The 27,698-nt window shown below is 42.9% G+C and overlaps 1 protein-coding gene and 1 long non-coding RNA gene across 6 annotated transcripts in view; one reads left to right on the top strand and one right to left on the bottom strand.

Moving 5' to 3' along the window:
• Positions 1–1,921: 1,921 nt before the first annotated feature.
• Positions 1,922–5,963, bottom strand: LOC309878946. The gene is made up of 3 exons (XR_014317637.1): positions 5,831–5,963; positions 5,168–5,358; positions 1,922–2,031 (listed from the first exon to the last, which is right to left on the bottom strand). It is a non-coding gene; the product is annotated as an uncharacterized lncRNA (long non-coding RNA).
• PLEKHA7 (pleckstrin homology domain containing A7) overlaps positions 5,884–27,698 on the top strand; it is a 135,393-nt gene continuing 113,578 nt past the window's right edge. For 4 of the 5 annotated variants that reach the window (XM_082762119.1, XM_082762123.1, XM_082762121.1 and 1 more), the window contains exons 1-3: positions 5,884–6,010; positions 6,141–6,217; positions 6,342–6,399. In XM_082762119.1, coding sequence (XP_082618245.1) covers positions 5,928–6,010; positions 6,141–6,217; positions 6,342–6,399 — 218 coding nt within the window. In that variant the 5' untranslated portion in view covers positions 5,884–5,927. Of the gene's footprint in view, positions 6,011–6,140; positions 6,218–6,341; positions 6,400–24,243; positions 24,291–27,698 lie in introns of those variants that run through there. The other variant, XM_082762127.1, reaches the window with a different exon arrangement.

The raw sequence follows: 27,698 nt of genomic DNA on the forward strand, positions 1-27,698 counted from the left end.
AATTTGAGAAAATTCAATAGTTGGATTTCAAATTCTAAGCTTTTACTCTTAGATGGTCAGTTAGAGATGTCCACCTTCTATTTCATCCCTTTTCTTACAAAAGGATCTCCTCTTCATACCCATGTGCACATGGCTGTGGGATGACACACGTGAAACTGGCTTCAGGTCTCTGCTTTGAAAAAAAAAAACAAATGTTGACAGACACAGACGTGTAAATGTTGAACTGAGTGCTTCTCAGCGTTGTCAGGCCTACAGCACCTTTTGCCAAAGAAAGTAAGAAAAAGACCCTGAACTGTTCATTATAAATCTTGTTTAAATCTCTGGAAATGATCCTGTACTTTGACATGTAATTGTTCTTTCGGATTTTTAATGTATTTCTCCCTTCTCCAAATAACTCGAACACTGTGCACCCTGATAGCTATAGGCACCTGTGCTATTTTGGACTGATATGTAGACAAAATTATGACTGTTTTTAGTTTAATTATTGATTATGAAATATAACTTAGTTCAAGGATTCTAGGCATGAGGTATGTAAATTATTGGGACTTCGGGAATTGAAAAAGAGAAAAATATTGAAGAGAACTGATAGGACCGCGTTAAATATAGTAACTATAAATGTTTGTGTGACAGAAAACTGTAAATTGACATAGTCATTAGGCAATGTATTCATTCATTTTTGCTTTCACATGCATTTCTGTGCATTTCAGGGGACAAGCTTAACTTGGTTCCTGAAATAAAAATCTTCTAGGCAATAGGGTATTCAGCAGAGTAAAGTAATTGGATATATATTCAGATATTAGTGTCTAAAAGGTAAACCAGCTGGATAAAAATGAAGATTTGTATGGGAAACACAAACAGGTAGAATTATTTTGAAGTTACCTTCTGGATTCCACAAAGGTGCTTTTAGCATGAACACAATTCTAAACACTGACGGTGCTTTGGAATGGAAAACCATCTGCCTAAAAATAGTTACCTTGTTTTTTGATGTTTTGTTTTACTCCTAGGAGAGTTCAGCATGTTTTGGAAGGAGAAGTTCGGATTTGTTATGCAGCACGAGTGCTGCCTTCTCAATGTCATTTTCCCATCTGTCTTGCTCAGCAGTGTTACAGACTCAGCTGATCCGTGTGTGCAGTCATCAGTCAGCTCATACTGCGTAGAGATACAGTAAGCCTGAATAATACCCTTGTGCAACGCCTGTCGTGCTCCATAATGTTCTCAAAGGAAAGGCAGTTACAATCTGAGCTTGTTTATATTCTTTCCAGTGGCCAGGAAAATGAATAATTCCTTTTTCCGTATTTGGAATTCCCTCAATAATAGATTTTACATTATTTAATCTTCTTTGCTTTATGAGCTCTATTTGTCTTCTGGCACTCTTGCCTGACACTAGTCCCATGGAAATTTAGGGTAACCTCTTAATCTATTGCAAGGGAAGCAGGCTCTAAAAATCTTTCCTTTGCTAATATTTGCCATCACTTTCCCCATGGCATAAATTGCACTGTCCACAAAATGCAAAAGATCTGTTTCATTTAACATCAGTGCTTACAAAAAGATGAAATGCAATCCATCGGTGACAATACCTTTCTGTTTCTCTTCAACATTTATTTGGAATTGCAATTATTAATATCTTTTTGAAACTGAGTGCTTTCTAATATCCTTCATGAAAAGGCCACCATCATCATTTTGCTTTGGGTAGCGGTTTTGGATATATATTAATCCTGGCCTGAAAAATACTTAGGCTGGAAACAGGCAACATCTTGCAGATGTTTTGCCTGACTTTTGTCCATACCTTCTGACTCTTGCCACCCCTTCCTTGTGTCCAGCTCTTTTATCTTCTGTGGATCACGTGGTTACCACATGTTCTTTCTGTAAGCTCGGAAGCCACTTGATAACAATGTTCTTCAGTAGGCAGCAGGTGATGAAAATTTTTTTACGTCCACTTATTTCTAAAAAACTTCTCATTTTGAATCAGCTTCTGTTTTCCTGGAAAGGTAGGCTAAGAGGGATCTTGCGAGCTCATCTGCTCATCCTGATCTGGAAAACAACAACAACAAACAATAATACTTAGAATCTCTCTGACAGAAATTTTGTCTGGACCAGCCTTTAAAAACTGGTGCTAAAGGGAATATCACGACATATTCCTACTTAATCTGTTTTATTGAAAACTACATTTGGGAAATTTTCTATGTAGTACCTACCTTCAAATTTATCCTCGTATAAATCAAGATAATTAATTTTCACCCTGAAATGGGTGAACAGGGAATACAATTGAATGATAAGTATTTAAAAAAAATTACTATATTTTTATTTTGGAAAAAAAAAGGTATTTTTGTTTTCTTATTTGCTTCTCATACCTAATAGGGTAGTATTTTGTCTGCGTTTAACTTAAATATTTGTTAATTGGCCATCTTCTTGATGAAAACAATTTTTGTATCTCGGACTTGAAAAAATAAACAAACTGTCAGCATGCTTGATCTTTTTCTTTATGGTATTCTGTAGTCATATGGCATGGCATGGGTTCTAACTTTGCATGACCTTTTTTGATTTTTCGGGTTATTGAAGAGCCCCATTGATGTCACTACTATTTTTATTCTGCACTGAGATACCAACATTAGGTAATCAGTGCCAAACGTTCTCCTTTTTTCTTTATAATTCTTTTTGAAGAGACCCTACCAGGAAGTGCCTTTAAGTGTTTAAAGCCTACCATTTCTGTGGATTCCAACTTGTAATAATCAGGGACCTCAGCATGTTTCCTTGAGCTGCCTAGAGATAGGCAAAGCTGGTATTCTTATTGTGCTATTTTTGGGATCATTAATGCTGTTATCAGGGATGACTTTCCCGTGCTGTTTAAACAGTGAAGTTGTTTTCCTTAATTTGAATGAACAAACCTGATCTGTTCCTTAGTGAAGTTCCTCCATCAACTGACACAGTGTTGCAATGTTGGCAAAACAGTATCAGCAATGTTCCTGGAGTAAGGGTTTGCCTAATTCCTCCAAGATCTTTCACGTTTTCCCTATTGTCTGATTAACATATTCTTCTACCTGTAAGAATTTAGGTTTTGATTTCTGGTCTCTTAAGCAATTGTCACCTCTGGATGGAAATCTGACTGCACAATCTTGAAGAACAATTCAGTTGCACACCCTATATTTGAGTGTAATGAGAAAAAGAATTGGGCATGCTGCTCCAAAATGGTCTTCCAAATTAATCTTTATCACTACGGAACTTATTGTCATTTTAATTCTCAGCTGTTCTGAGCAGAGCTGGCAAATCATGCTAAAAGGCATGTTATACATTTTACAACACGGGTTGTGAGCTTTCTTAATCAGAATTCATTAATTTGAATTCATCGCTTCTCAAATGCTCTGCTTCTGTCTGGCCTCTCACCTTTCAGAGGTTGTCTTTGTCCTTTAAAAAATGTTCAGACCATGAAAAAGTCTGAAAAAGCCATAACTAGAAGGTTTTTCTATGTATTTTAGCTCACTTCAGTTAAGTTTTCCCAAAACAGCAGCAGCTCTTGACCTCTAAGACCATTCAATTATGCTCAATTTTTAGAAAAAATAGAAAATAGATCATTAGAGTACACAGCCAACTGTGTGAAATCCAGCTGTGATTCTGTAACCTCCTAGACACTGGATCTAACTGTGACTGATGGAAATCATACTTCCAGATTTTTTTTTGTTGGAGATTCTTGCAAAGCATTTCCAGTGTTATTTCTAGATTTGTCTGTATATTTTGTTGAGAAGTAATATGAAGGGTTGAAAAAGTGTAGGAAAATATGCTGACCTCAGTGGGACAGGGGAAATAATATAGAATTGGGAAAACAAAACAAAACAAAACAGAAATGAGAGTGAGATATTGGTGATCAGTAAAGGTGGATTGTAAAGCAAAGGGCTGAAAAGAAAGGAAAAGGATGCTCATATTTGGTTGTTTGATTTTATCCTGGAAGTAGCAAAGTGTAGATAAAGATTTTGGTGTACCTTTTTTAAATATATTACTGTCCTCCCTAGGCAAAAGAAACTTAACAAAAACTATCTGAGAAAGTGTTTCTTAGGATGCAGACAGAACAAACAACCTAGTAATGTGTTCAGATGGAGCTGCCAAATGTGGGTTCAAACCCACAGTATTTGGGGACATGAACTCCTTTGGTTATCCAGTTATCAACAAAGGGAACCTAGAAACTTAACTTTTATTAGACTCTAGATCTTGTTGAATAGCACATTTCATTCCCATTACCTGAGTTCCTGATACTGTGGCCTGAAACTCCTGATTTAACTCTGAATAACTTATTACAGTTCCCTACAAGAGCAATAAATGATATGTAAAAGAAAATAAAAATGGCTGAGGTCAGCCAGGGACAACTAAAACGAGAGCTTTAGCACCAGCTATAAACAGGAAAAACAGTCAAAAAAAAAAAAAAATCAGATGAATTTGATAAAGTTCTTAATGAATGATGGAGGCATTCTTTCTCCACTGCTCTAAGTCATAAACCTGTCTCCTGATGATGAACCCAACGCAAGTTAGCTTGCGAACTTTTATAAATTTAGATCGTTTTCATCTTGATCTTAATTTTAGAATAGAGCTCTGCATGTTACTACAATAGAACACAGCTTTTAGATACTGCATTTATCTGAAATTAACTGAGGTCTGTATTCTAATGCTGCAGGCACTATGATAGATCAGCTCAAGATTTGGTAATATGACAAGGGTCACAAATTGATAAAAGGGAGCTTTGCACTTGATGCAAAGAAAGAATCTGCTAAATTCAACGTTGGCCCTGCATAAATTGGCCTCTTCCATTGTCAGCACTGAGGGGAATCAATGAAAGCGGAGCTGGGTTCAAAGTAACCAAGAGGAGGCGATTCTGCATACACACTTCAGGTGAGGTGAGCATCGGGAAGAGTTTGCCACTGGCTGTTTTGGCTGTGGGCTCTAGGGTAGTCTGGACACATTCAGAGAAGAGATCCATTTGGCCAAAGGGTGGTGGAACTACCTGCTAACTTTAATGAGTTCACACAGCTGGCGGAGAATGAAATACTTGCTCCATGGCATCAGGATACATTAATCTCTCCAGAGCAGGAGATTCTTATCTCTTCTGTGCAGATTTCACGTGTAATGACGCTAAGCAGCTAGTGTTTGATTTACTGTGTAATTGCATGAGAACCGAACTTACCGCAGGTACTTTGTGATGTGATAACTCACTTCTAATATCACCAGCACGTCTCATCAATCCAAACTGATGGGGCTTCAAGGAAAAGCAGCACAGAAGTTTTAGTTTTGGAAGCTGTGATCAAGACTGTGGCGGGGTAAGGGGCCAGAAGTCATCCTCTGCTGCTTTGTGATCGGGCAGGAGCAGTGGGAATTCTGTCAATGGTTGGAAGACGGAAAAATTGAGAAAGAACTAGATGATAGCGTAACGTCAAGGAAGTTATTAGGACAGCGTAATGTCTGTAGAGGTTAGGAACCGTTCAGCGGCTGTGAAACCCCGCTGGATTGCCACAAAATCCCCACCAAACCCGCGAGGCGGGGCGCAGCCCCCCCTCCCTGCATCGCTGCCGCTTTCCACACCTCCCGATAGCGCCTTTTGGCTCTGTAGGAGCCGAAAAAGCTCCTGCGCGTTGCTTAAACCAGCACTTTGCCCTTGCTCCTTGACACCTCACCCGGCTTCCCCCTCACAGCCGCCGGGCGCGGCGCTGACCGCAGCCACCTGCGCACCGCTCCCTGCCGCCCCTCACGCCTCCCAGGCGCTCCCCTCAGCCCTTCATCCCCTCAGGGTGGCCCTCCTCCTCCTCCTCCTCCTCCTCCTCCTCCTCCTCCTCCTCCTGCTGCTGCTGACCGGGCCGGGCCGTGCCTGCGGGGGCGCTGCCGGGCGCTGCTCGTCCCGCACCCCCTCCTCTCCCCTCCTCTCCCCTCCTCCCGGCCGGCCGGCGAAGATGGCGGCGGCGGTGGGGCGGGAGGCGCTGCCCCAGCACTGGTCCTACGGCGTCTGCAGGGACGGCCGCGTCTTCTTCATCGAGTGAGGGGGCGGCGGCGGCGGGAGGGAGGGATAGGGACAGGGACAGGGACGGGGAGAAGGCGGGGAGGGGCAGCCCGCTGCTAACAGGTGCGTCTTGTCCGCTTCTCCCCCCCCTTTCCCTTCTCCGCAGCGACCTGACCCGCAGCACCACCTGGCTGCACCCGCGCACCGGGGAGCCCGTCAACTCCGGCCACATGATCCGCTCAGGTGGGTCCTTCCTTCCTCCTCCTCCTCCTCCTCCTCTTTTGCTTCCCCCTCCGAGGATCCCAGCCCTCACCCCTCTTCCCTTTTTTTTTTTTTTTTTTTTTCTTTCTCTCGCTGCCTCCCGCAGACCTGCCCCGCGGCTGGGAGGAGGGCTTCTCGGAGGAGGGCGCCAGCTACTTCATCGAGTGAGTGAGCGGAGCGGGGCGCGACCCTCCCCACCCCACCCCACCCCATCGCATCCACCCCATAACGTCCCAGCCCAGCCCAACTCAACCCGTCCCGACCCGGGGGGCTCTCCTCAGCCCTCAGGGGGCGACCCGAGCCCGGCATTGAGCGGCAACAGGTTGGGGGTGTGTGTGTCCCCCACCCCCCTACTGCCCGCCCGGGGCTTTGTTTGCTGCTGTGGGTGCTGAAGGCTGAGATCTGCTGTAGGAAACGGGGTGCTCCAGGGAGCCTCCTTGGGAAAGGCAAACACGACCTTACAAGTGTGTGTGCTGAGGTGAAAGTCGGGGTTTTGGTCAAGTTGAAGTAAAACGCGGAGGCGCTGTGGGGAAGTGGGTGCGCGGCACCTGCGGTGCCTCAGCCTCTCCCTTGGGAAGGCTAAATGGGAGAGGAGCTCCAGGAAACTGGCCTGAAAATGCTCGGAGAGCCTTGCTGCTTCGGTAAGCCAGGCCACCCGTGTGGCAGAGGTTTGGTTGTGATAAGCCAGAGCGTGCCCCGAAAGCTGTGACAAACCCGTGGCTTACAGCGAAGGTCAAACTTTGAAACTGCCCTGTGCCGGGAGCAGGAGGGATTGGCCGAGCAAAAGCACCTGGAATACCTCCAGCGTTGGGATGTTTGTCAAACACCAGCCCGGGGGATCCAAAAACACTCATCCACGAAGCAGGAAAGCGCCGGGCAGCGCCTGTGTGGCTGCCCCGAGGAGCCCTCAGGGTGCCGGGTGGTTAGGTTTGCCCTCAGCTTGTGCATGTGAGATAGCAGCACGGCACCGGGGCGGCCGCTCTTACCCTGCAGGCAATGCCTGGTGCCTCGAAAGCAACGAATTAAAAGTCTTCCTGGTCCCACAGGTGGCCGGTGGAACCCTAAATCATGGTACCTGTCCAGGCTGTCAGTGCAGTGTTAACACGTCCTTCACTCAAATACAGAAGCACCAGCTCCTGCTTCTCAGGAATACGCCCATTTGTGTCTCTGTCCCGTCCAAAAGTTTACTCAGGCACTTTTTAGATCGGCTTGTGGTTCCTTTTCCCAGCTGCTCGGTTTGGAAGAGTGTTCTTGTATCTTGTTTGTCAGGCAATTACAAAACTTTTAATTTCAGATCCATTAAATTATGCTCACGTGCAGTCGTTGTCGTAACTTGCGCTAATAGCATTCTTTAGCTAGAGTAGGAATTGCTGCGGGTAATGAAATGGGGAAAGGAGCACGTATTTTAGAGATAAATGAAAGTTGAAGTTGGTCCTCTTCAGTCAAGAAAATGTTTTGTGAGGGGCAGCAGCAATTTTTGGCAGAAATGAGTGCATCGCTGCTATTTCAGACCAACGATTCACCTGATGCAGTATCCTTGTCAGCAGTGATACTTCCCCCAGGGCAGCTCCAGCCTCTCTGTTTCCATCTCAGAGTGGAATTTCTCTGGCGTTTTGTTTTACGTGGACGTGTTGAGCTCCTCTTTTGCTTGTGTAAGCATCAGCATCCTTATACAGGGATTTCCACAGTTCATTGCTCTGTGCATTCCTACTATGTTGCTTCCAGGTGATGAGTTCTCAGCTTACAGGAAAGGTTACTGGTCCCTAAACGCATGATTTCACGTCATGCTATTATCCCATTTACTGGCATTCCAGTCCACAAAACCCACGGGCTCTTCTTTATCCAGTTCTCTGTACCCTGATAGTTTGCAGTTTGGTGTCATCCACAGAAATTTCATGAGCACGTACTTAACTCTCACTCCTTGATTACTAATTAAATGAATGGGGCTAGGAGGAGTGCTATAAGTAACCACTCTCTCCTGTGACAGTTTCCACTTCGGTGCAACTTGTTGTAACCTTCACTTCCATAACTAATTTCTGGCGCATCAGTAGTCAAAATGCCAGACAAACTGTCTTTCATTTTAAAAATCAACAATTTCTGCGTCCATTTACTTCCATGTGTTTATTCTTTCCTTCAGTACTCTGGACAGTCTCAAAACATCACGCAGTAAAACAAAGGCTTATAATTATAAGCTGGTCAAGTTTAATGAAACCAGTTAAGCTGCTTCTCCCCTTTCCCCATGCTGGGAGCTCTGAAATTTCCAGAACTCCACTTCTGATGGGTAGGAGCTTTCTGAATCGATGTGCTCTGCTTTATAATCTGTTTTGTGTTTGTTTTGTGCCAGTGCTGTTTGATAGTTTAGCAGCTGTCCTGTACGTTGGGGTGGGGGAAAGGGGGGCTGTTTTCCCTTTGGTTATTTATAGAAGATGTTTGTATGAAACTGCATGCCTTCTTAGCCTTGTTTTGCTCATCTGAGCACGCCAGGTTCTTTGTCCAGTCCCCTAAAAAGGGCTCTTCATCTGGTGAATTAGCTGTGGTCCTTCTCTTGCGGTATGAAGTCATCCTTGCTGCATGTGCGTGAGCTGAGCTGTATACTGGCATGAGCTTTTGTGAGTCTCCAACAACAAAAGTGCTTTCTTGGCTTTACAAATTTCTCAGCTTTCTGTGTTTGAGCCTGCTTGCCTTTTCGGGGCAGACACCCACACTGACAGCACATGTGAATGCTGCCAACTGACTGATACATCTAGAGCCTTCCTTTCCTTTGCTGCTTTTACTTTTAGGACTGTAATTCCTGTTGGGAAGTCATGTATGAAGCTTCATGCTAGTTCTTCCCGGTGCTGCACGTCCAGGTCTTCCTGAATGACTGCACTGAGTGTTTTCCAGGTTTTCTTGATAGTGGCAAGCCCTGTCGGGGTAGTCCTGCCTTTTACACTGGAATCACTAAATCATCAAATAAATGACGTGTACACTGATCTTTCTGAATCTCCACGTGGTAGTTTCAGTAAAATCACACTTTTGCTGTTTATTTGCAACTTTTACAGCTCGCCCTAAAGAGAAAATGGGATAACTTTATGCAGCTTTGTGTGTCTTTCTGTAGACATCACCTCAATGTCTTTGCTAATCAAATAGTCACGGCATGCTCAGCTCTGCTCAGTACAGGTACCTGTTATGAAAGTTTGCAATTTTGTCACCTTTGCCTGAACTGTGAGACTTTTTTTTTTGTCTGCATGACTTATTTCCTCTTTCCTTTGGATGGCAAGAATGTATGAAAAACAACAATTTAACTTTTTTTTTTTTTAATTTTATTTTTAACCCCAGAAGCGGAGTATTCAATTTGCTTGGCTTGCATTACTTTTTCACCTCTCTCTTCGTCCTGTTTTGTTTTCTCTGCTGATGTTTCTGAAATATGTTGTGCGTGTTGGGCAACTGCTTTATGCCGGAGTTGCTCCAGAAAGAACATTGCTGAATGTAAACGGGATTGAATGACGATTTACAACCCTTGCTAGGGTTGTTTCAGGTAGCTGGGTTGCTGATGTGAAGCACGGCCAGCAGATGCTTTTGGGGAAGGAGTTGTGACATGCAGGGAAAAATATAGGTGATAGAAACGCAGCACATGGATGCATTATAGTTCAAGCTTTTGTTTCAATTTGCTTGTTGTCTTTTTCTGATCACCCAAAAGACTTCAGGAAGTTGAGAAGCACTGAAAATCTAGAATCCCTTTTTGTTGCTTTCTTACAGTTTTGAAAGATTGAGATGTCTACGGATGTAACAGGATCTGTTCTGCCACTGTTAATAGCTAGCAGACTTGTATTAAAATATGTTTAAAAAGCACACTGCGAGCTGTGGAGGTTGTTCTAGGATGCTAAAATAATGCTGCGTGTCACAAAGGTAATACTGCATTCAAAGTGTAGCTTGAAGTTAGGCACAAGCACGTGGAAATCAGCACTTAAATAGCCGAAGTAAGCCCTTTGACTGCTGAAATCAGCTTTGAGGTGTATCCAGTTTGGGATCTTCCTCAGGTAGCAGTGGATATACAAGAGACAAAAATTTTAAGGGCCATTGTTCATAGCAGCAGTCTGTAACTGTTTGCATAATGAGCCTTTTCTTTATTATTATTATTTTTTTTAAGCTTTTATCGTGTATAGGAAGGTACCCGGTATGTGGCTTCAAGCATTTGGACGTATTAAAAAGGGGAATTGGTGAGCACCCAGCTGAAGCCTGTGTTTGTAGCTGTGGTTCTGTTCTCCAAACGCATCCGTTCAGGTACCTCGTCACTGGAAACCGTCCCGCAGCCTGGGTTTGCTTCATGCGGGCTGTAGGTGATACCCAGGTGATGATTATTTAATCGGAGAAGGCGGGAGGGGAAGAGACCATCTGGAGGGAGTTCAGCCGTTGTGATTATCTGAGAAGATTGTTTTATAATCTCATTAATAAATGCACCCAACGTGTTTCTTTTGCCCTACAGAAGTTGATGTCTTCCCAGTTCCTAGCAGAATGTCACAGGCTGCTGCTTTTTAGGGGCTGTCCAGGTGGGCTAAGGCACTACTTACTGCACGGATGCCAGCTCTAAATGCATTTGTTTTTTTTTCTTACCACTTTTCCTGTGGTGGCTATTGCTGTTGAAGTAGAAGGTCCTGGGGCACTTAACTCCTGTGCGGGAGGAGCAGTCACATCCCTCGTGGTGAGATCTTTGAAGCAGAAGATGTTCTTTGTGGTTTGTGGACCCGTGCTTGCATTAAAGGTTTCAATGAGCATGTAAGTACAGAGTGGTGTGAAATCCACCTGCGAGGAGCTGGCCAGGGTGAAGCACCTCGCTCTGCCCTTGCTCTGCGTGGCCAGTTTGAGTTGCCTGGAGCTCCTGGAGTGGACTGGGAATGCCGTAGCTGGGACCCCCTGCTCACTTACCCAACCAAAGCGTGAGTTGCCACCACCATTAGGGCATTGGAGGGTAGGCTCTGGCAAAGCGAAGGGGCTGTGCGTGTTCTGAAGTGTTGTGGAGAAGCTTTTGTGGAAGGAAAAGTCTGGTTCCACATCACCAGCCGAAGCTCTGGTTCGGATAACCCTTGGCAAGGAGTGTATGCAGCACTCTGTAGGTCACGAGCAGCTCCTAGAGCTCAGAGTCGCTCTTGAGGGGACTGGACCTCATCGGAGTAATTTGTATATGGGAGGAGAAACAGAGCACGAATTTACAAGTGGAAGAAAAAAAGCTAGAACTGGGTTTTGCTGTGGAAGGTGAGGGTAGGAAAAGCTGTCCCATCCTGCAGCTCTGCAGGAGCAGAGATGGTCTTCAGCGGCCTCTGCTGGCTCACTGGCAGGGAAAACTTCCAGGTGAGGGTGGACCCGTGGTGGCTTTTCTGATATTTTTGTTTTGTTTTAAATTTATGATCGGAAAAGTGATCTGTTCGGACAGTGAGGCAAAAAAGACATGTATAAAAAAGGAAATTGTATTGCTTGCAGCTGTTCCTCTGTATCCTGTTGTCCTTTGCTCTCCAGCTCCCAGCTTGATCATGCAGCTAGTTTTATTAAACTGTCTTCTCCTGGGTGGGGAACAAGACAAAGGACTGCTGGACCTGCTGGGTGTTCCTGGGGGGGGCAAGGAGTGTACGGGGGAGGCCCCAGGGTTTGTTTGTTTTTAAACAAGGCTGCACCAGACCAGCCTGGCTGGCTTTGGCCAGCCCCGTTTGCCCTTCTTCCAAAAGCCATGCTCAATTGTGGGGAAAACTGAATGTTGGCTACCTGAGGACACCAGCAAGACCTCCTTTAAATGACATTTCCAGCCTAATTCCCGCTTAGCTGAGATGGTGTTTGGGTGTTGAGTGCTTCTGACAGGTAAAGTTTGTCTGGGAAGCAGAGGGATGTTCTTTTGTCCTGGTTGGGGTTATTTGACTGATGCATTGTAGCTCGGAAAGCAGGTTAAGATTTGGATCTCCAGAGCTGCTGGCATCCTCGTTACTTGGGAAATCATTCTTCTAAAATCCCTGCCTATTTTGGCACGTGTTCAGCTCCTTTAGCATGAATCTGTCAAAACCAAACTCGAGTCATTCAGCCTGATTCCTGCAGCAGGATCCACTTCTGCACTTGCTGAGCCTGTGGGCACCTGAAGATGTGCATGTGTTTGAGGTAGGTTGCAGGGAGGCTTTCAGGGCTTCAGAAAGTCTCACTAAAACCTAAAGACTAAAAATAAACACAATTGTAACATGTAGGTTTAGCTTTAGCCTTAAAAAAAATGTTTTTGTCATCTTGTGCTACATTTTAGACTGCTGTTAGAAGGGTGGAGTATGTCTGCTGCATCGGGCGAGGAAATAAGTGATCTATCCAACGCTTCTGATTTTGTTTAGTTACTCAGTTTGCCATCATCTCAAACATTTACATTTCATTGGTACAGACTACGTGTACTGCTTTAGCATTGTTGTGCTGCCTCCCCGTGAGGACCAGCTGGAGTAATGTAGTGTCAGGTGTACTTCCCATCGCGCCTGATGCTCTCCAATATGACTCCATGTTCAAATTCACTGCTAAATCTAATTTGCTTTGACGCTGCCTTCCAGATGTGCTTTTTAATTTCTTTTATGACCTTGGCTTGGATAATGATAAAAGATGGGGCTACAACCTCATTTTATTTGTAGCTTAATTGTCTTTTCCTGCAGCATTGTTCGACAGTCCTAAACCTTCTGCTTTGAGACGTTGTCCTGAGAAGCAAATTTCTAATTAAAGAAGTTAGAAACCAAAAAGAATCTGGTTAAGCTCCCAACCCTTCTTTTTTTGGGTGTCTGCCACGTGGTACTTGGCAAGAACATCACTGACTTGCCTAGACAGGTGCAAAAGCTTGTTGCCAGTAGGTAGTAGCTAGGTGCTTTTCTTCCTGAAGGTTTCTTCCTTTACGCCTTTGTTTTCCTTGTTGCCTATCTGTATCTGATGGATTTATCTGTAGCTTTAAAAAAAAAATACAACCACAAATGCCAAAAAGTTTTGAATGAGCTTTGGAAACACTGCTGAAACGAAGGCTTTGAGTAATACTAAATCATATTTACAGTGCTGTGTCAAGCCAAGACATTCATCATTACTCTGTGTTCACTTCCTAGAGGCCAAATATCCTGACCTGAGAAGAGAGCACTGAGCACTCCCTAAACGTGCATCGGTGTTGCAACACGCAGGTGATTTACCAGCAGCTCTGTTTAGACCGGGACTGTCAAATATGACTAAGCAGCAAAGCTGCCCATAAGTTTCTGCTTTATTTTATCAGAAAAAAATGTAGGGCTACCGGCTTTTTGCAAGCTGCATATTTCTTTCAAAGTGTCATAGTTTCACAGCAGTCTCCAAACTGGCCAAATGCTTGAGCAGGAACTTGCTTTTCACTGCAGTGTTTCTCTGCCCTTTTTCTGGGTGGAAGGCTGACTCATTTTGGTGACTTCAGATGTTGGTGTTAGCATCACAGAGAGCACAGAAAAGCTGGAGGGACTGCCTGGTTGTTTATCAGCCTGCGTAGATCAGCAGTCAAAAGGCCAATGTATTATTATTACTATTTTTTTAATAGGTATCCTTAAAAGCTGCTTTTTTAAGGTGTTTTAGATGTGGGCTCTGTGGGTTAATTTTGTAGTGCTCAAGTTCAATGCCTACTTCGGATCAAAGGGAAGGAAAATGGGACTTATCCAAATACTTAGAATAAGAAATTTTCTATTTTATCAGCGCCTGCACTAACTGTACTAATGAGCGTGGCTCCCTATATGTCATTTTCACCGACTGGGAAAGCAGCATTAATATTTTCTTCATATTTTTCTGATTGGGAGATTGGGAGTCATAACATCGGCTGTTTGTATGGGGAGATGAGACTGACAAAATCTTGTCATAAAGAGTTGGTCCGCAGTGGATGTGGTGGTTCAAAATCTTGTTGAATTGCCGACACTGAATTAAAATTAAAAGCCGCAAAATAGCAAAACCCGCTTTTATTAGCTGACAGTTCCCAGTTAGTTGGTGCTTATTGTTGCCGTGTCAGAATATCAGCCCTTGTAAACATCACTGATTTTTTTTTAACTGTTCTTAAGTATTTTTTTTTTATTTTGTAAAAAGAGTTTCTATTATCTATATTCCATTTTTCTGTGATTTTTTTTTTTTTTTTTGCTTGTTTTCCAGTTAAACTGTTCTTCCAGTTAGGACAATGGTCTTGTCAAGTGGCTTAGGACAAAGTCTTATTTGCCTTCCTTGCAAATCTTTGGAAGATGAAGCTCTTTAAGTGCTACTTCTGTGCTTTTCTTTTTTATCATGGGAGTCCTTGAATATCTGAAACTTTGTCAGGGAGTGATGAGACTTATTCCTTCAACACTGTGCATCTTGTCTCAGTGTTTAGCTTTGAGTAGCCTGATCCCCTTCCTTTTGCTGGTCCAGTTAGCTGTGGAGTGAGTCTCAGTTCAAGTTCATTTATATAATATATATATATAAATTTTTTAAAGACCAGTGACTTATTTTTACTTGTCTCGTGTGAAATCACCCTATGAAATTATTTTAATAAATAGATTACAGGCATCAACTCAGGCTTTGATGCATTTGTTTGCCAGTGTACTCGGTTCTCAGTTAAAATTAAGTGGTTCATCTTTACTCATCAAGTGTTAATATCAAATATTTACTCTTTAGGGTCTCTACCTTGTTTGTTTTGCTCTTACAGCTGAGCTGAGTGGGGGAAAGAGAAGTGAATTACTGAGCTGTCTGGCAATGCCGTGTGACGAAGCCAGTACTCGTGTTTTTGACCATCACGTTTGTGGCATGTTCTTCAGTTCTTCTTTAAAGTGGCTTCAGGGAAAAAAAAAAAGACAAAACAGCCATCACCTAAGCAACTTTCTGCCACTTTTGCTGCATCAGTATTGCTTGTAAGGAATCCCAGTGGTTTATTGTTTCTGTAGATGCAGCAGGCAGCTCTTGTGCTTGGCATGCTCGTCGTTTCACTGGTCAAATCTGTGGTTCTGGTAGCTTGAGAACAAATTCTTGCCTGGTGGACAGGATGCAAAATGTAATGATGTGAGAGGGTTGGAAAGCTTTCTGTTGTAATAGTTGCAAATAACCAGTTCTATGGTATTGATAAATAAAGAGGGCTGAAGAGAGAAACCACGGGGGAAGTTGAAGTTTCTTTATGAGAATAACGTGACTTTTCTATTCCCTCACAACAAAAGCAGCAGTCACAGGGAAAGGATCTACAGATGCCAACAGGAGTCCAATTTTTACAGCTCGTCTTCCTTGACAGACCTAATTAGGGAACCGCAGTTGGCACTTTAAGGGGTGTCTGATTACCAGCGTGCTCCTCCTGTGGCTCTGTGGTAGGAAGACAGCAGAAGTTCAAGAAGAAGGTGATGTAGAAGTTGAATTAAGTGCTGCCTGAAACCTTTTTTTTTTTTTTTTTTTTTTTAAAAAAAAAAAAGCAGATGCAGATTGTGTTTTTAAGTGATGTAAGGAATAAAGCAACAAGACTTTTTGAATTATTAATGTACAGAAGAGAATTTTGTTTGTGTAGGGAGATGAGAAGGCTTGGAGATTTGTTGAGGCTGTCACACAGCTCTTTCCAGAGTGGTTTCTGTAACTATGATGAGGTACGTTGTAAATAAGCCTATTACATTTTTTATGTGGGCGTAGGAAAAAATATATTTTTATTGTTAATGGCCTGTTAGCGAGTATTATGTTTGTTTCCTGTAGAAAGAAAATTTCAGATGGCTTATTCTTGACGAATTTTGAAGATTTACGTGATTAGAAGCACAATAGGAAGCTCTATTAATGGGCTGAATAAACTGTGATGACTCCAAAACTGGGCAATGCAGACAGTCAGATTAGGAATAAAGTTCAATGTGGACAGTTTTTTTTTTTTTAAAGTTAATGCTAAATTAACCTTTTGTCATTTCATCTCACCTTTAGGAGTTGTGGTACTGATAACGAACATGTTTTCCACCTGTTATCAGGTCTGCTTAATGGTTTTGGATGAAACCAATTGAGAGGAACATGCTGAGAATGCTGTTCTTAGGGAATTTCAGCATTTTGTAAATCACATAGGTGAAAAGATAAAACAAGGACAATTTTATGCTTGATTAATTTAGCCAAGTTCTTCAGTATTCTGTCACAAGGTTTCTTGGTTCTGCAGATACGTAGAAATCTGCCGACCTCTGCAAATATATCAAAACTTACACTTCTGTTGTATTACTTATTTCGGTGTTTTGTTCACTCAGCTCAGCAGCTTCCATGCCAATTAACTTGACGTCCCATTTGTTTGGGCTGCTGAAGTTTGCAGCGAAAATGCTAAATTGGTGTACGAGGCTTGTTTACCAGGGAGGTGACTGGAATTTGGAGGAAGGTAGAAATTTGGAGTGCCAGGCTGTGAAGAGTGCCCACGTGAAGATTTTAAGCAGTGTTAAAAAAAAAAAAAAAAAAAAAAAGCCTTTGTGTTGCCAGCTGGTTTGAAGGTAGTCAACCTATTCTTCCAAAGTTTTGGGGTCGAGCCCTATTCAAAAGGTATGAAATAAATGGTTAGGAAAGATCTGGACCTGCCATGTAGGAATGGATTTGTGTACAAGCAACCAACCTGCCTGGAAGCTTTTAACTACTTGTGAGGTGGACAAAACCAGTTTCTGTCTAATAATCAAAGAAACTTCTTTTTTGTGCAAAGTGGGGTCTAACATGTAGCATTAGCTGCAACTTCTGACTTCAGAAGTGAAATTACCTCCAGCTGTTAACCTTACCCTTCTTAACAACTGGAGTAGCTTTCTTTATTTGTAGTTGTTTGTGCGTCACGGTTTGGATTTTTCTGACTATAGTATAAGAAATCTTTCAGAGGTTATTTCATGCTGCACCCGTGTTTCCAGAAATGAATGTTTGGTGATCTGGAGTAGAGGTCCCAAAACAGCTTAAGTCATGGCAACAGATATGTGGGTCCCACTTGGATTTCATTTCTGAGTTGAGCTGAAATAAATCGTTTCTTATGGCTACGTTACAGAAATAGGCTTGGGAATTCCTTGATCGACTCTTCATGAGTGCCTCAGATCACGGTAAGCAGTAGATCTTGATGTCGTGTTCTAATTTCAGGCTGCTTTTAATCTCAGTCTGTGAATTTGTTCTTCTGTTCCTACCTGGTAATAAATTGCAAACAGAACAGGAGTGGAAGTGTTTTCCCGTAGTTTTTCTCAGCTTCTGCCATAGCTGTTGACTAAATTAGCTGAATAAGAAGAGGAAATATTTTCTCTGTGCCTGGCAGGAAACTAAAGCATTAAACAAACTTTGCAAAGTAGCACAGAGGTACAAGAATTATTTTATCACCACGTGTTATGGGCGAGTTAAATTAACTCATGAAAATGTGAAGTTTCTGATAGTGTAGGAAAGATTTGTGCAGTATTGTTGTGCTTAAGGAATCATAACTGCATACATTTTGGACAGCTCTTGATCACATCAGGCTCTTGAAAGCAAGCCTTTGTGCTTCGTTTGCTATTAGGGGAAAAAAAAACAACAACACAAAAACAACCAAACACAAACCCAGAATTATAAATTCTGCATGTATGAAAACTAAAAATCATGTGACTTATTTTTTTCTTCATGTTATTCCATCTAAGATAGCAAATGCGTTTATAATGGCTTCCGTTCTTTAAGAAGGATGCAGAGCTCTGATCTTGGAAGATTTGAACAGTGAAATTATTTTCACTACCTAATCAGGTGCTGTTTAAATGTGGTTATGTTAAAATACATTTATGACGATGTACTTAACCTCCTCCTCATCCTTTAAAGAAAGTGTTCTTCAGAAAGCTCGAGCAGGTCAAAGACTCTAAGGATTTGTGTAGTGAAAGCTTTTTTTGTATCTCATGCTAGGAAAATCTGCTGAGAAGTGAGCGCTTGCCATCTTTGTAGAACAAGATCATCGAAAAACACTGCTTATTGAGACAAAAGGGTTTAAGGAAACGTTTGTGTTTTGGGTATTTTTCTTGATGCTGAGAAAAAAAAAAAGATCCCAAAGCTTTGGTAAACCGTAGGAAAAATTCTGTCTTCTCTTTTTTCCTATTTCAGCTGTTAGAAGGTCAGTAAACTTCTAGCTTGTAGAGTTGTCCTGTAAATTTTCCTTTGTCATTTCAAGCGTGGTTCACCAACCTGATATTCACATAGACGTGGGCAACTCTTGAAGCATTTATTTAAGCTGATAAACCATGAGGATGGATACTTGCTTCTCAACAAGTGGTTAGAGGGGAAGGAGTTTACACCTAATCTGAAATGCCAGGGCAGAGGAATGGCCTTTCAAGTTTTTTAGCTCTAGATTGTCCCTCCGCCCTGCCTTCCCCAGAGGTGTTAAGAAGCAGTTTCTACAGGGCATGAAAAACAGGTTTATATTTAGGTAATGCTTCTCTGGAAATAATAATAAAAAAAAAAGTACAGAAATAAAGGCAGAGCAAGCCACTCCAATGAGCCATTGCTTAGTATGGAGGTAAAAAATGAAATAAATCAAGCGGCGCCGTGCCGAGCTGATGGGTGGTATGGGCTGAGTGCTTGTTGCCCTGTGTGCCAGGAAAGCTGCTTGAAGAGGAAGCCGTGCGAAGCTGCAGCACCACTGATCGGAGCCTGAGGTGTGGCTTCACAGCTGTTTCGAGGCAATAAGGAAACTTGGGGGTTTCTTTTTCTCTTCTTCCCTGACCCAGACCACTCCTTGTATATGGGCGTGCATGCGTGTGCATGGGTTCCTTATATTCCGTGAGCAATGAAGGAGAGCGAGCTAAAACTGTATGAAAGGCTTCGGCTTTGATAGCTTGGGGTTTTGACCAGGTAACTGTTTTTTTTTTCCTATGGGATGGTTTTACTCAGTGTCTGGTTGTTAACGCTTCCTTTCAGGTAGCAGGACTGCGATGTAGAAAACAGACCCAAGCTAGGATAGCTGTGAAAGAGAATATTGGGTTATTGATTTCAAAAGAGTGGGAAAAATCGATTAATCTCGGAAACAAAAGAGGTGTTGAACTCGCACACCTCGAAGAGCGCGGCTTCGTGAGTCTTGATCCTCGTCTCTTTGAGAATCTTTCCCAAAAATGCAGCAGGAGCACAGTGATCAGAGCCACCCTGAGACCTTCAGATCCCCGGGGTGGGCGCGCTGGGTTGGTGCACGGTCTCCTCATTCTCCTGCCGAGCTCCTGCCCCCTCGGAGGAGCTTTGCAGTGCGGTCAGCGGGCTCTGTCCCCCGGAACCTGCTTGTGTGCTGGGTGTCAGCCGTGTGCGTTTGTGTGTTTCCATGAGCACTGCTTAAGCAGATCTGTGATTTGGGCTGGGAGGTGCTCCCGGGCTGCAGCAGGACACGAGGCAGCCCGCGGAACAGTGCACGCATCCCGCTCCTTGCACCACAGCTCCACACAAACCAGCTCAAAGAAAAGGCTTGGTGATGCTTGTCCAATTGTGTTTTTATTCTTTTTTTATTTTTACGTCCATGGTTTACTAAAGTAACAAAGTAATTTTGCTGATGTTTAAGTAAAAACTTTATTACAAACATTTTTTAATGAGTATTTTTAACAAATTTATCTTGTAATTTGGAACCTCAGTCGAGAACTCTGAAAATGCCTTTTTATAAGCCATACATAGATGGTTTTCTGTCTGAAAAGAGACAATTTCAGCTCCTCAAATCATTAAAACATTTTGTTATTTTTCTAAGGTTGTCTGAATATTCCAGCTGAATTTTTGGATTTTGGCTGAGGGCTTATAACAGACTGAGAAGGAGCTGTGTATTTTATTTTATTTTATTTTATTTTTTGGTAGTTGTTAATCATCACACCCAGGTAAAGACACTGACTGAATAGCCAGCTTCCCTTCTGAACAGAAGGGGTTTTCCCCTCTCAGGCTTGCCCCTTCACTCATCCTTTCCACTGAGCAGTGCTTTCCAGAGCAGCTTTCCCAAGGAGTTTGGTTATCCTTAGATTTACAGGAGGGACCGGATGCTCCCGCTACTTACAGTAACACTCCGAAGAACCAGGTAGAGAAACCAAGTTCAACCATTTCTTCAGACTCCAGACAATGCCTGCAGTTGAAGCTGAGTTTATGACGTGCTTTCCTATTTCCTTTTAGCTTCAAAACAAGACCTGAGAAATACGTGCTTGTTTTAAACCCTTCTTTGCAAGAATTGAGTACAGGCTCTGCAGGCTTCTGCTGGGCCACAAGAGGGCATTTTTGGTGCCAGCGCTGCTGCTGCTAAGGACTAAATGTGCTTTAAATGTCTCACTTTGGGTGGATTCTTGAAAAACAGAATTGACACGATGCTGCTTTATCCAGGCTCCTTAGTTTCATAACTAAAAAGGAATAGTTTGAGGTCTTTGTATTCCTAGTTAGCGTTGAATTGTTCGGTGCTTTTTGTAATTACATCAAGCCGAAGCATTCAGAGTAGGTTCTTTTAGATTCTGCCTTCTGTGCCCGGTTAATAAATAAATGATTAAATAAATGATCTGCCAGGTAGCGGTTACAAAGAATTAAAAGGGACGTGGAGAAAATAGGATGCTGTGGGTCTTTCTGCAACAAGTACCTTCAGTAAGGTGATTCAGTGTGGAAGATTGTCCCCAAGCTGAGTTGGAGAGCTTATCCAACGTGAAACCCCTTGGGTTTTGTGCATCCCTTAGGAAATATGGCAGTGAGGAAGGGCGCAGAAGGCAGATGAATTGTTCTGGCGGGTTGGATTTGTTATGCCAGCACAACTAATCTGCAGGGGCTTTCCGATCTCACTGAGCATAACTGTGGTAGGATTTAGCTTGTTTGTTTTTTTTTAAACGTGTTGATTTAAGCCTTGCAAACCATTGCTCATGCTCTGGGGCTGGTGGGAAGGCATTTACAAATACTACAAAAACAACAGCGGAAATGTGAGGCAACAAGTCTGTCTGCAGCTAAACACAGATAGGTTGTTTAACAGAGCTTTTGCTCAACCAAATTCACCAGGGAAGGGAAACAAACAAACAGCGCCCCTCCTATGCCTCTTCTAATCAACCCGTGCATTATTAGTCTCAAAGCTTTAAAGTGTTCCACAGGCAGACACAATATTTATTTTCAATGTCCATGAAAATCAAGTTACGGGAAGACCTTCAGCTTTATTTACTCCAATCGCTGGCATTTTTTAGCGTTGTGGTAGCGTTCTGAAATACACGGGGTCACGAACCAAATCCGTTCTGAAGCTGTGCCTCTAAAAGTCAGTGGTCAACCTGGGCAGACTGGAGAGCTGGGCCATCACCAACCACGTGAAGCTTACCAAAGGCGAGTGCTGGGTCCTGCATTTGGGATGGGGCAACCCTGGCTGTACGTACAGGCTGGGCGACGAGACGCTGGGGAGCAGCCCCGCAGAGAGGGGCTGAATGAAGCTCCTCAATGCTTCTTCTGGAGGGCTCCATTGGCACTAATAATTTTCTTCCAGCAGCCGCATAACACGGTTGCTAACTTTTAATAATGCTATTCTGCAAGATTTGCCATGGTCCATTATGAAAAGCATTTGTTCTCCTGCTGATGTGGTTCTCTCTTGGGATTTTATTTTATCGCGCTGTATATTTTTCCTGAAATTTATGTGCTTTTGCACTCGGCGTGCCTGGTTTTGTAGCTTGCTTGCATATAATGAGATTATTTCTTTGCTTGTTTGATTCCTTTAAAAGAAAACCTACTTTATTGGCTTAAAAAAAGAAGTATGTGAAAACAGCGTTGTAATGTACGTGCTTTGCGAAAGGAAATAGCAAACTGGGTGCGTGCTGAGAGCAAGGCTCTCCCGAGCAGCGTGTTCAGCTGGGCCGTGCAGTGCTCCCGTGCCTGCTGACACCTTCACTCGGGGGCTGCTGAGGAATTTTAATCCCGTAGGAATGAGCAAGTGCGTGTGCTCGCCGTGTTTCCTCCCTGGGAACAATGTTGTAGTCATCAGGAAGAATTGATTAATGCTAGGGTGGTGATTGCGAACCTTTGGTGTATTCCTCGTTTCCCAGTTTTGGATCTTTTTGCCTTGGTTCTGCACAGAAGGGCAAAAAGACCCGGTTCTGAACTAACGCTGGGTCCTTTGCACAGTGTTAGGGGCTGCTGCAGATTGGGGTTTGCCACGTGCTTTTAAAGAAAATGTGTCTGAATAAAAGTGAGTAAAGACTAATCCGTGCTTGGCTTCCTGGATTCTCAAAGCGTGTTCATGGAAGAAGTGCTGGCATAATTGGCACCGAGTAATTATCATTTTGACGGTGTTAATTGAGGCTTTGCTTGCATTACTCACAGAATCTGTGTTGTCCCCCTGTACAAATTCTGCTAGAAACTGGTGCTAAACTGCAGGGGAGGTTGGTGGAGGTCCAGAGACGTACACCTCTGCAACAGATGCCCGTGCCCACACACAGACGCGTGGCTTGGATCTCAGGCTGCCAATGAAGCTCTCTGTCAGCAGCCCTTCTGCTCTCAGTCTCGGGCTGGGAAGGATGCCAAGTTGTGCTAGCTCTATTTAAAAACAAACATACCTTCCCAGGGCTTCCCATCAGCATCAGCGTAGAACTGCAGAATTTGTATCCGTCCACGTGAGGAAAAACCACGTGGGGTTTGTAGAAAGCGAGGCACCTTAAATGGCTTGGCACAAGTCGAGTCTTACAGAGATGCTGCTGTGTTTTCTGCAGCGGGGACCTGTCCAGCAGCCGAGCAGCGGATTGCAGGGAAGGTCTGTTAAAACTCACTATCAATTTACTGCCAGCGTCTTTAGAAAAGCTCTCGATATGCTCCAAGTCATACGTGCTTCTTGCACTTTTTCACTCTGAAGACAATGGATGGTGTGCTGGTCTGCTGCCCGAGAAATTTTACATTTTGCACTTTACAGCACAGGAGAGGGAAGGAATTAGTGGAGGGACAGAACACGAGCGACTGCCCCCAAACACCCTGCGTTTGGACACGAGCCTTTCTGCGACGTCGTGAGGAGACTCAGCAGCAGCATCCTGAGCCATAAAGGAGTAAATGAGTAGTTCTCACTTCGCTTCTGGGATTACTGTATCACTTATGGTGGGAAATAAAATAGAGGAGTCACCAAAATAATCAATATGGCCTTACAGGACGTAACAAGCATGCCTGCCTTGTGGTTTAAAGCCAGGGCCAGGTCCTGGGCACGTTCATTTGGCCATGATGTACGTGTTGCTACTTGCGGTGCTTTTCCATATATCATGTGCTGCTCTTTTATTGCAGACAAAATTGTTTGGTGTACAGAGTGGAGTGCCTCACCGAAGGCACTGTGCTTTAATAAAATCCTCTATATGTGACGTTCCAGGGTTTTGAGAAGGAGGAAGCAGGGGAAAATAATTGTATTTGCCCTGGACTTTGCCTTTTGACTTGAGTTACGTGTCTTTATTCCTTAAAATATATCAGTGGCTTCCAATTCCTGTGCTTAGAGTAGCCGAACAATTAATAACAGCATCTATATCAAAGCTTTGCTTGTTTACAAAGTCTCTCCTACAAATATTTAATAAACAGAGTAAGGAAATGTTTAACGCCATATTATTTATGATATTTGGCCCAAAATAAGGTGTCCGTGCTGTCTGTACTCGAGGTGTATGTACTGTGACAGATGAGGGCAGTTGCATTTGCTGGCCTATTTCCTCGATGGTTGCAGTGGGGTGTGCTGCTATCTTCAGCTATAATGGATGGTGTCTTGGTTCGTTAATGAACATCAACATTTTTTAGTGGTGATTCAGCTGACGAGATGACCTCAGCGGTGCCTTTTTAGAAAATGTAACTTCTTCAGCAGTTAATGTTCAAACTTGTGGTGTGTTTTCTGGCATTTCTTTAGGCCTCTTGTGGCAGACTTGTTGCTGTTACTGTAGCTGAGATGTTGTGTGCCCACAGCTCCAGTTGCATCGCGTCAATGTAATTAACTCTCATTATGCGTGCCTCGTAAGTTCCATTCAGTTATCCGAGCTGTAATCAGCTGCAAAAGCAGCGGAGATACTGTGGTGTTCTGCAGCCACGCAGAAGAAACGCAGGAATGTGTAAACAGCGCTCTGGTGTGTGGTGGGCAGCGCTGGAGCTCGGCAGGCAGCACGGCAGCCTCCAGGACGAGGACGCCGAGAGTCTTGCAAAGAAGAAAAAGGTGTTGGTAAGCCACAAGAGTATTGGCCATGGCCACATGTAGAAGGAAACACAGAGGGAAATGCTTGACAGTAGAGGAACTGAAGGTACTGGATTGTTTTATATTAATTCTGTAGGTAGAGGTGCATCCATTGCTCCTACAGTGATCGCCGAAACAGCCCTCTCTTGAACCAGAAGTCAGTCAGCAGTTCAAGAGCTTTGTGTGCTGCCTGTAAGCAAGGTACTGATCTTGAAACTACGCTTTTCAGATCCCACCACCCTTCTCACCAGCGTTGCAAAGCCAGTGAGTTCTTCATGCCTACAATGTTTATCCAGGATGTCCGTGCCATCCTTTCTGATATTTCTGCCCCAGCACACGTCAGTAGTGAGTACTAGTGAGTATATATACAGAAAGAAGGAAAAAATGGCCTGGGAAACAGAGCAAAACTTTAAAGAAGTATATGTTTGTTTGCTTGCACACTAGAGATTAGCATACTTGAATGAAACGCTGAATAAAAATTAAAAGTTTTATTCTGTTATTTTATATCCCATGCCTTAACTTTTTCTAGAAACTGTTTCCATTCTCTGAGGTAAGCCCACAATCTCTCTCTCTTTTCCTTTTAATGAGCTTTTAGTTATATTCTTCAAAGTACGCTGAGTGTGCTGGTGGTTGTGAGAATTCCTAGGTGAAGTTTTAAGCAGTGGAGAATGAGGAAGGACAAATAATGTTCTGCTGAAGTGAAAAAACTAAATTTATTGAAAATTAATGTATTTATAATTGTATAAACATCAGACATGTTGCAGATTCATTTCTGTGCGTTGTCACACTTGACATTCTTTTCTACTGCAGTTTAACTCTTGAGGTGTTTGAAGGAATGTATTAAAACTGGGAAAACTCGACTCTCAGAGTTCTATGTTTTAAAATTGAATGTTTTTATGAAGGAAACATCATTTCTGCCTGTACAGAAAATATCTTACCTTAACATAGACAGACATTTAGTAAAAGAGTTATGTTTTTAGGCTCTGTGGAAGTTGTAGCAAGTCCTTTGAGTGCCAGTGTACAGCTTTGGACTTCTGTAAAAGTCCTTAATGAATGGAATAAGTGACAAAAGCTGTTTTTAAGACAGTTTTCCATATAGCTTTCTGTCCATTTTTAACTAAGCTTTGAAAAAAATGTTATTTGTGCTTGTTAAGATGTTTTTATGCATCTCTGAAAATGGGAAACTAAAGTGAAAAGCAGTTTGTAAGGTAATGTTTATTATCAAATGGAGTACTTGTTACTCTGTGTGTTGCTTCCCCCTGTCACAGCCTACAGATTTCTCTTCTCCATCCCCAGTATTTTGATAAGTAATGTTTTAAAATTGTCACTCCGAAGAGCTAGTTATGGTTGGTGATGCTTTTCCTTTGTGCGGTGACTAAGTAATTTTTTTTCAACTTTGGAGTACGAGTACAACCAACTACTTTAAACGGTCTAGGTGATTTTGTTACAGATAGAATCGAGTAGTCAAATTACAATTCAGTGTATTCTCCCCATGTATGTGTGTGTGGGAGTTGTATACTGTCTAATGCCTTCCTTTTTAAAATTATTTCCATATCTAATCTAGCGCAAGCTGCAGTCCTGCCTTAGAAAATGGTTCAGTGCTTCTTTGCTAGGCGTTCTTGTGATATTAATTTAACCTTTTAAATCAGCTTTGAGATTTGGCAGAGCTTAGTGTTCAGTGTCTCCTTCCTTCCTTTCTGTTGCTGGCGATTCCCAACGAAATGGGATCCTGAAGGCTCTCGGTAACTGGCCGATCTCACTTACGCTCTCCAGTATCTCTGTAACCCTCAGCAGCATAATTTGGTTGGCAAAATAGTCTGCTGCAGCACTTCCTCAGTAGCATTTAATATACAGATATGCACATTTATTTATTTTCAAATGTTTATACCATATATATATATAGCTGCTGATTTAATAACTCATTAAGTTTAAATAAATCATTGAAAACGGGCAAGTTTTAGAAGAGAGAAGCTTCCCGGTGCTGAGTGAACGCTGTGTGGTTGGATCTGTCAGAATAAACACGGCGCGACCTGAGGGGACTCAACAGGTCTTGGCTGAAGAGCATTTGGCTGTTGATTTAATAAATTCTTTTGGTATTTGATATTTTAGCTTATACATCTCTTCATTGCAGTCTGAGGATAAGCAACTTTGGTAGAATACTTATTTATGCTTGTTTATGCGTTTCAGGACAGGTGTGCATACACCTTCTGCAGCCACTACAGGTACAGGACTAGCAAAGTCACGTCCTGCTCTAACTGTTCTGGGTAAACAGCTTTTCTTTCCCAAATGCTTTCAATGAACCTCCTAAAATTAGTACCCACTCGTCAATTCTGGGGCTTGTTGAGTTGGGTCCAGAGAGGAGAACTTCATCCTTGTTTTAGCCAGTGCTTGCAGCTTCCCCTTGCCATGGGACTGATGGAGGAATGAGTATTTATGAAGGAACATAGTAGTGTTGGCCATTTAAAATTCATGGTATTTTTCCAAAGCGAGTGTTTGCTTCTGTGTTGTAACGTTTCCTATTCTTTTCTTACTCAGCTAAGATACTCTGGGATTAATCAAAGTTTTGATTCTAAACAGATTGAGATATCTTGCTGGTTTTCAGCGGTTGGGTTGGCTCTAAAATGCATTTTGCCTGCATACAATTAGGCTCTTCAATGAAGTCCCCACTTTTGCTTCTCGTTTATGACAATAGCTGTTGTGAGCTTTCAAATTCCCAAGCAGTGGCAAAATACTGTCAGCACAGCGAAGTGAAAGATGAGGAACAAGAGTGACTGCAGTCAGAAAATCCATGAAGAAAGCATTGGGGGTAGTACAGTACCTACTTTGAAAGCAAGATGATAATAAAGCTCTTCTTCAGCTTGTAAAGCACATGGGGAGAAGAAACAAGGCTTTTGGAAACGTCTGACCTGGAGTTGTTTTATACTTTTGGTTTCTCTTCTTGCTAAGCCTGCTCTCCTCAGCCCATCGGAAGCATGTGCATGGTGTTTTATGAGGAGCTTTAAATGGTGCCCTGAAAAAAAATCTTGTTGCTTCTAAAAACTTGGCAGGAATTTCTTTCTTGTGGTGCTGTTTTTATTAGGGGGATGCTACGTGCTTGGGCCACCAGACAGAGGGCTATTTATATCCAGCATGTGGAAGTGTCAAAGGAATTAATGTGCTCCAGTTTCTCAGCATTCCTATAGAAGCAAAGGACAAAAATAGTAAATTACATGCTTTTGCCACTCCAGGTCATTAAAGGTACAATCTCAAGCTTGCTGATTTTGGTGGGCTTTGGAGTATTGTATGACTGAGTTCTGGACGCTGATTAATTCAACTTCTCCACCATCATTAGAGGAGAAAGGTGTGGAGTCCCATCCTGGCTGCTGTGGGTGAGAAGAAGGCAGACGAGCTAGCTAG

This window comes from Aythya marila (assembly GCF_965140915.1).
Source record: "Aythya marila genome assembly, chromosome: 5".
Classification (NCBI taxonomy): domain Eukaryota; kingdom Metazoa; phylum Chordata; class Aves; order Anseriformes; family Anatidae; genus Aythya; species Aythya marila.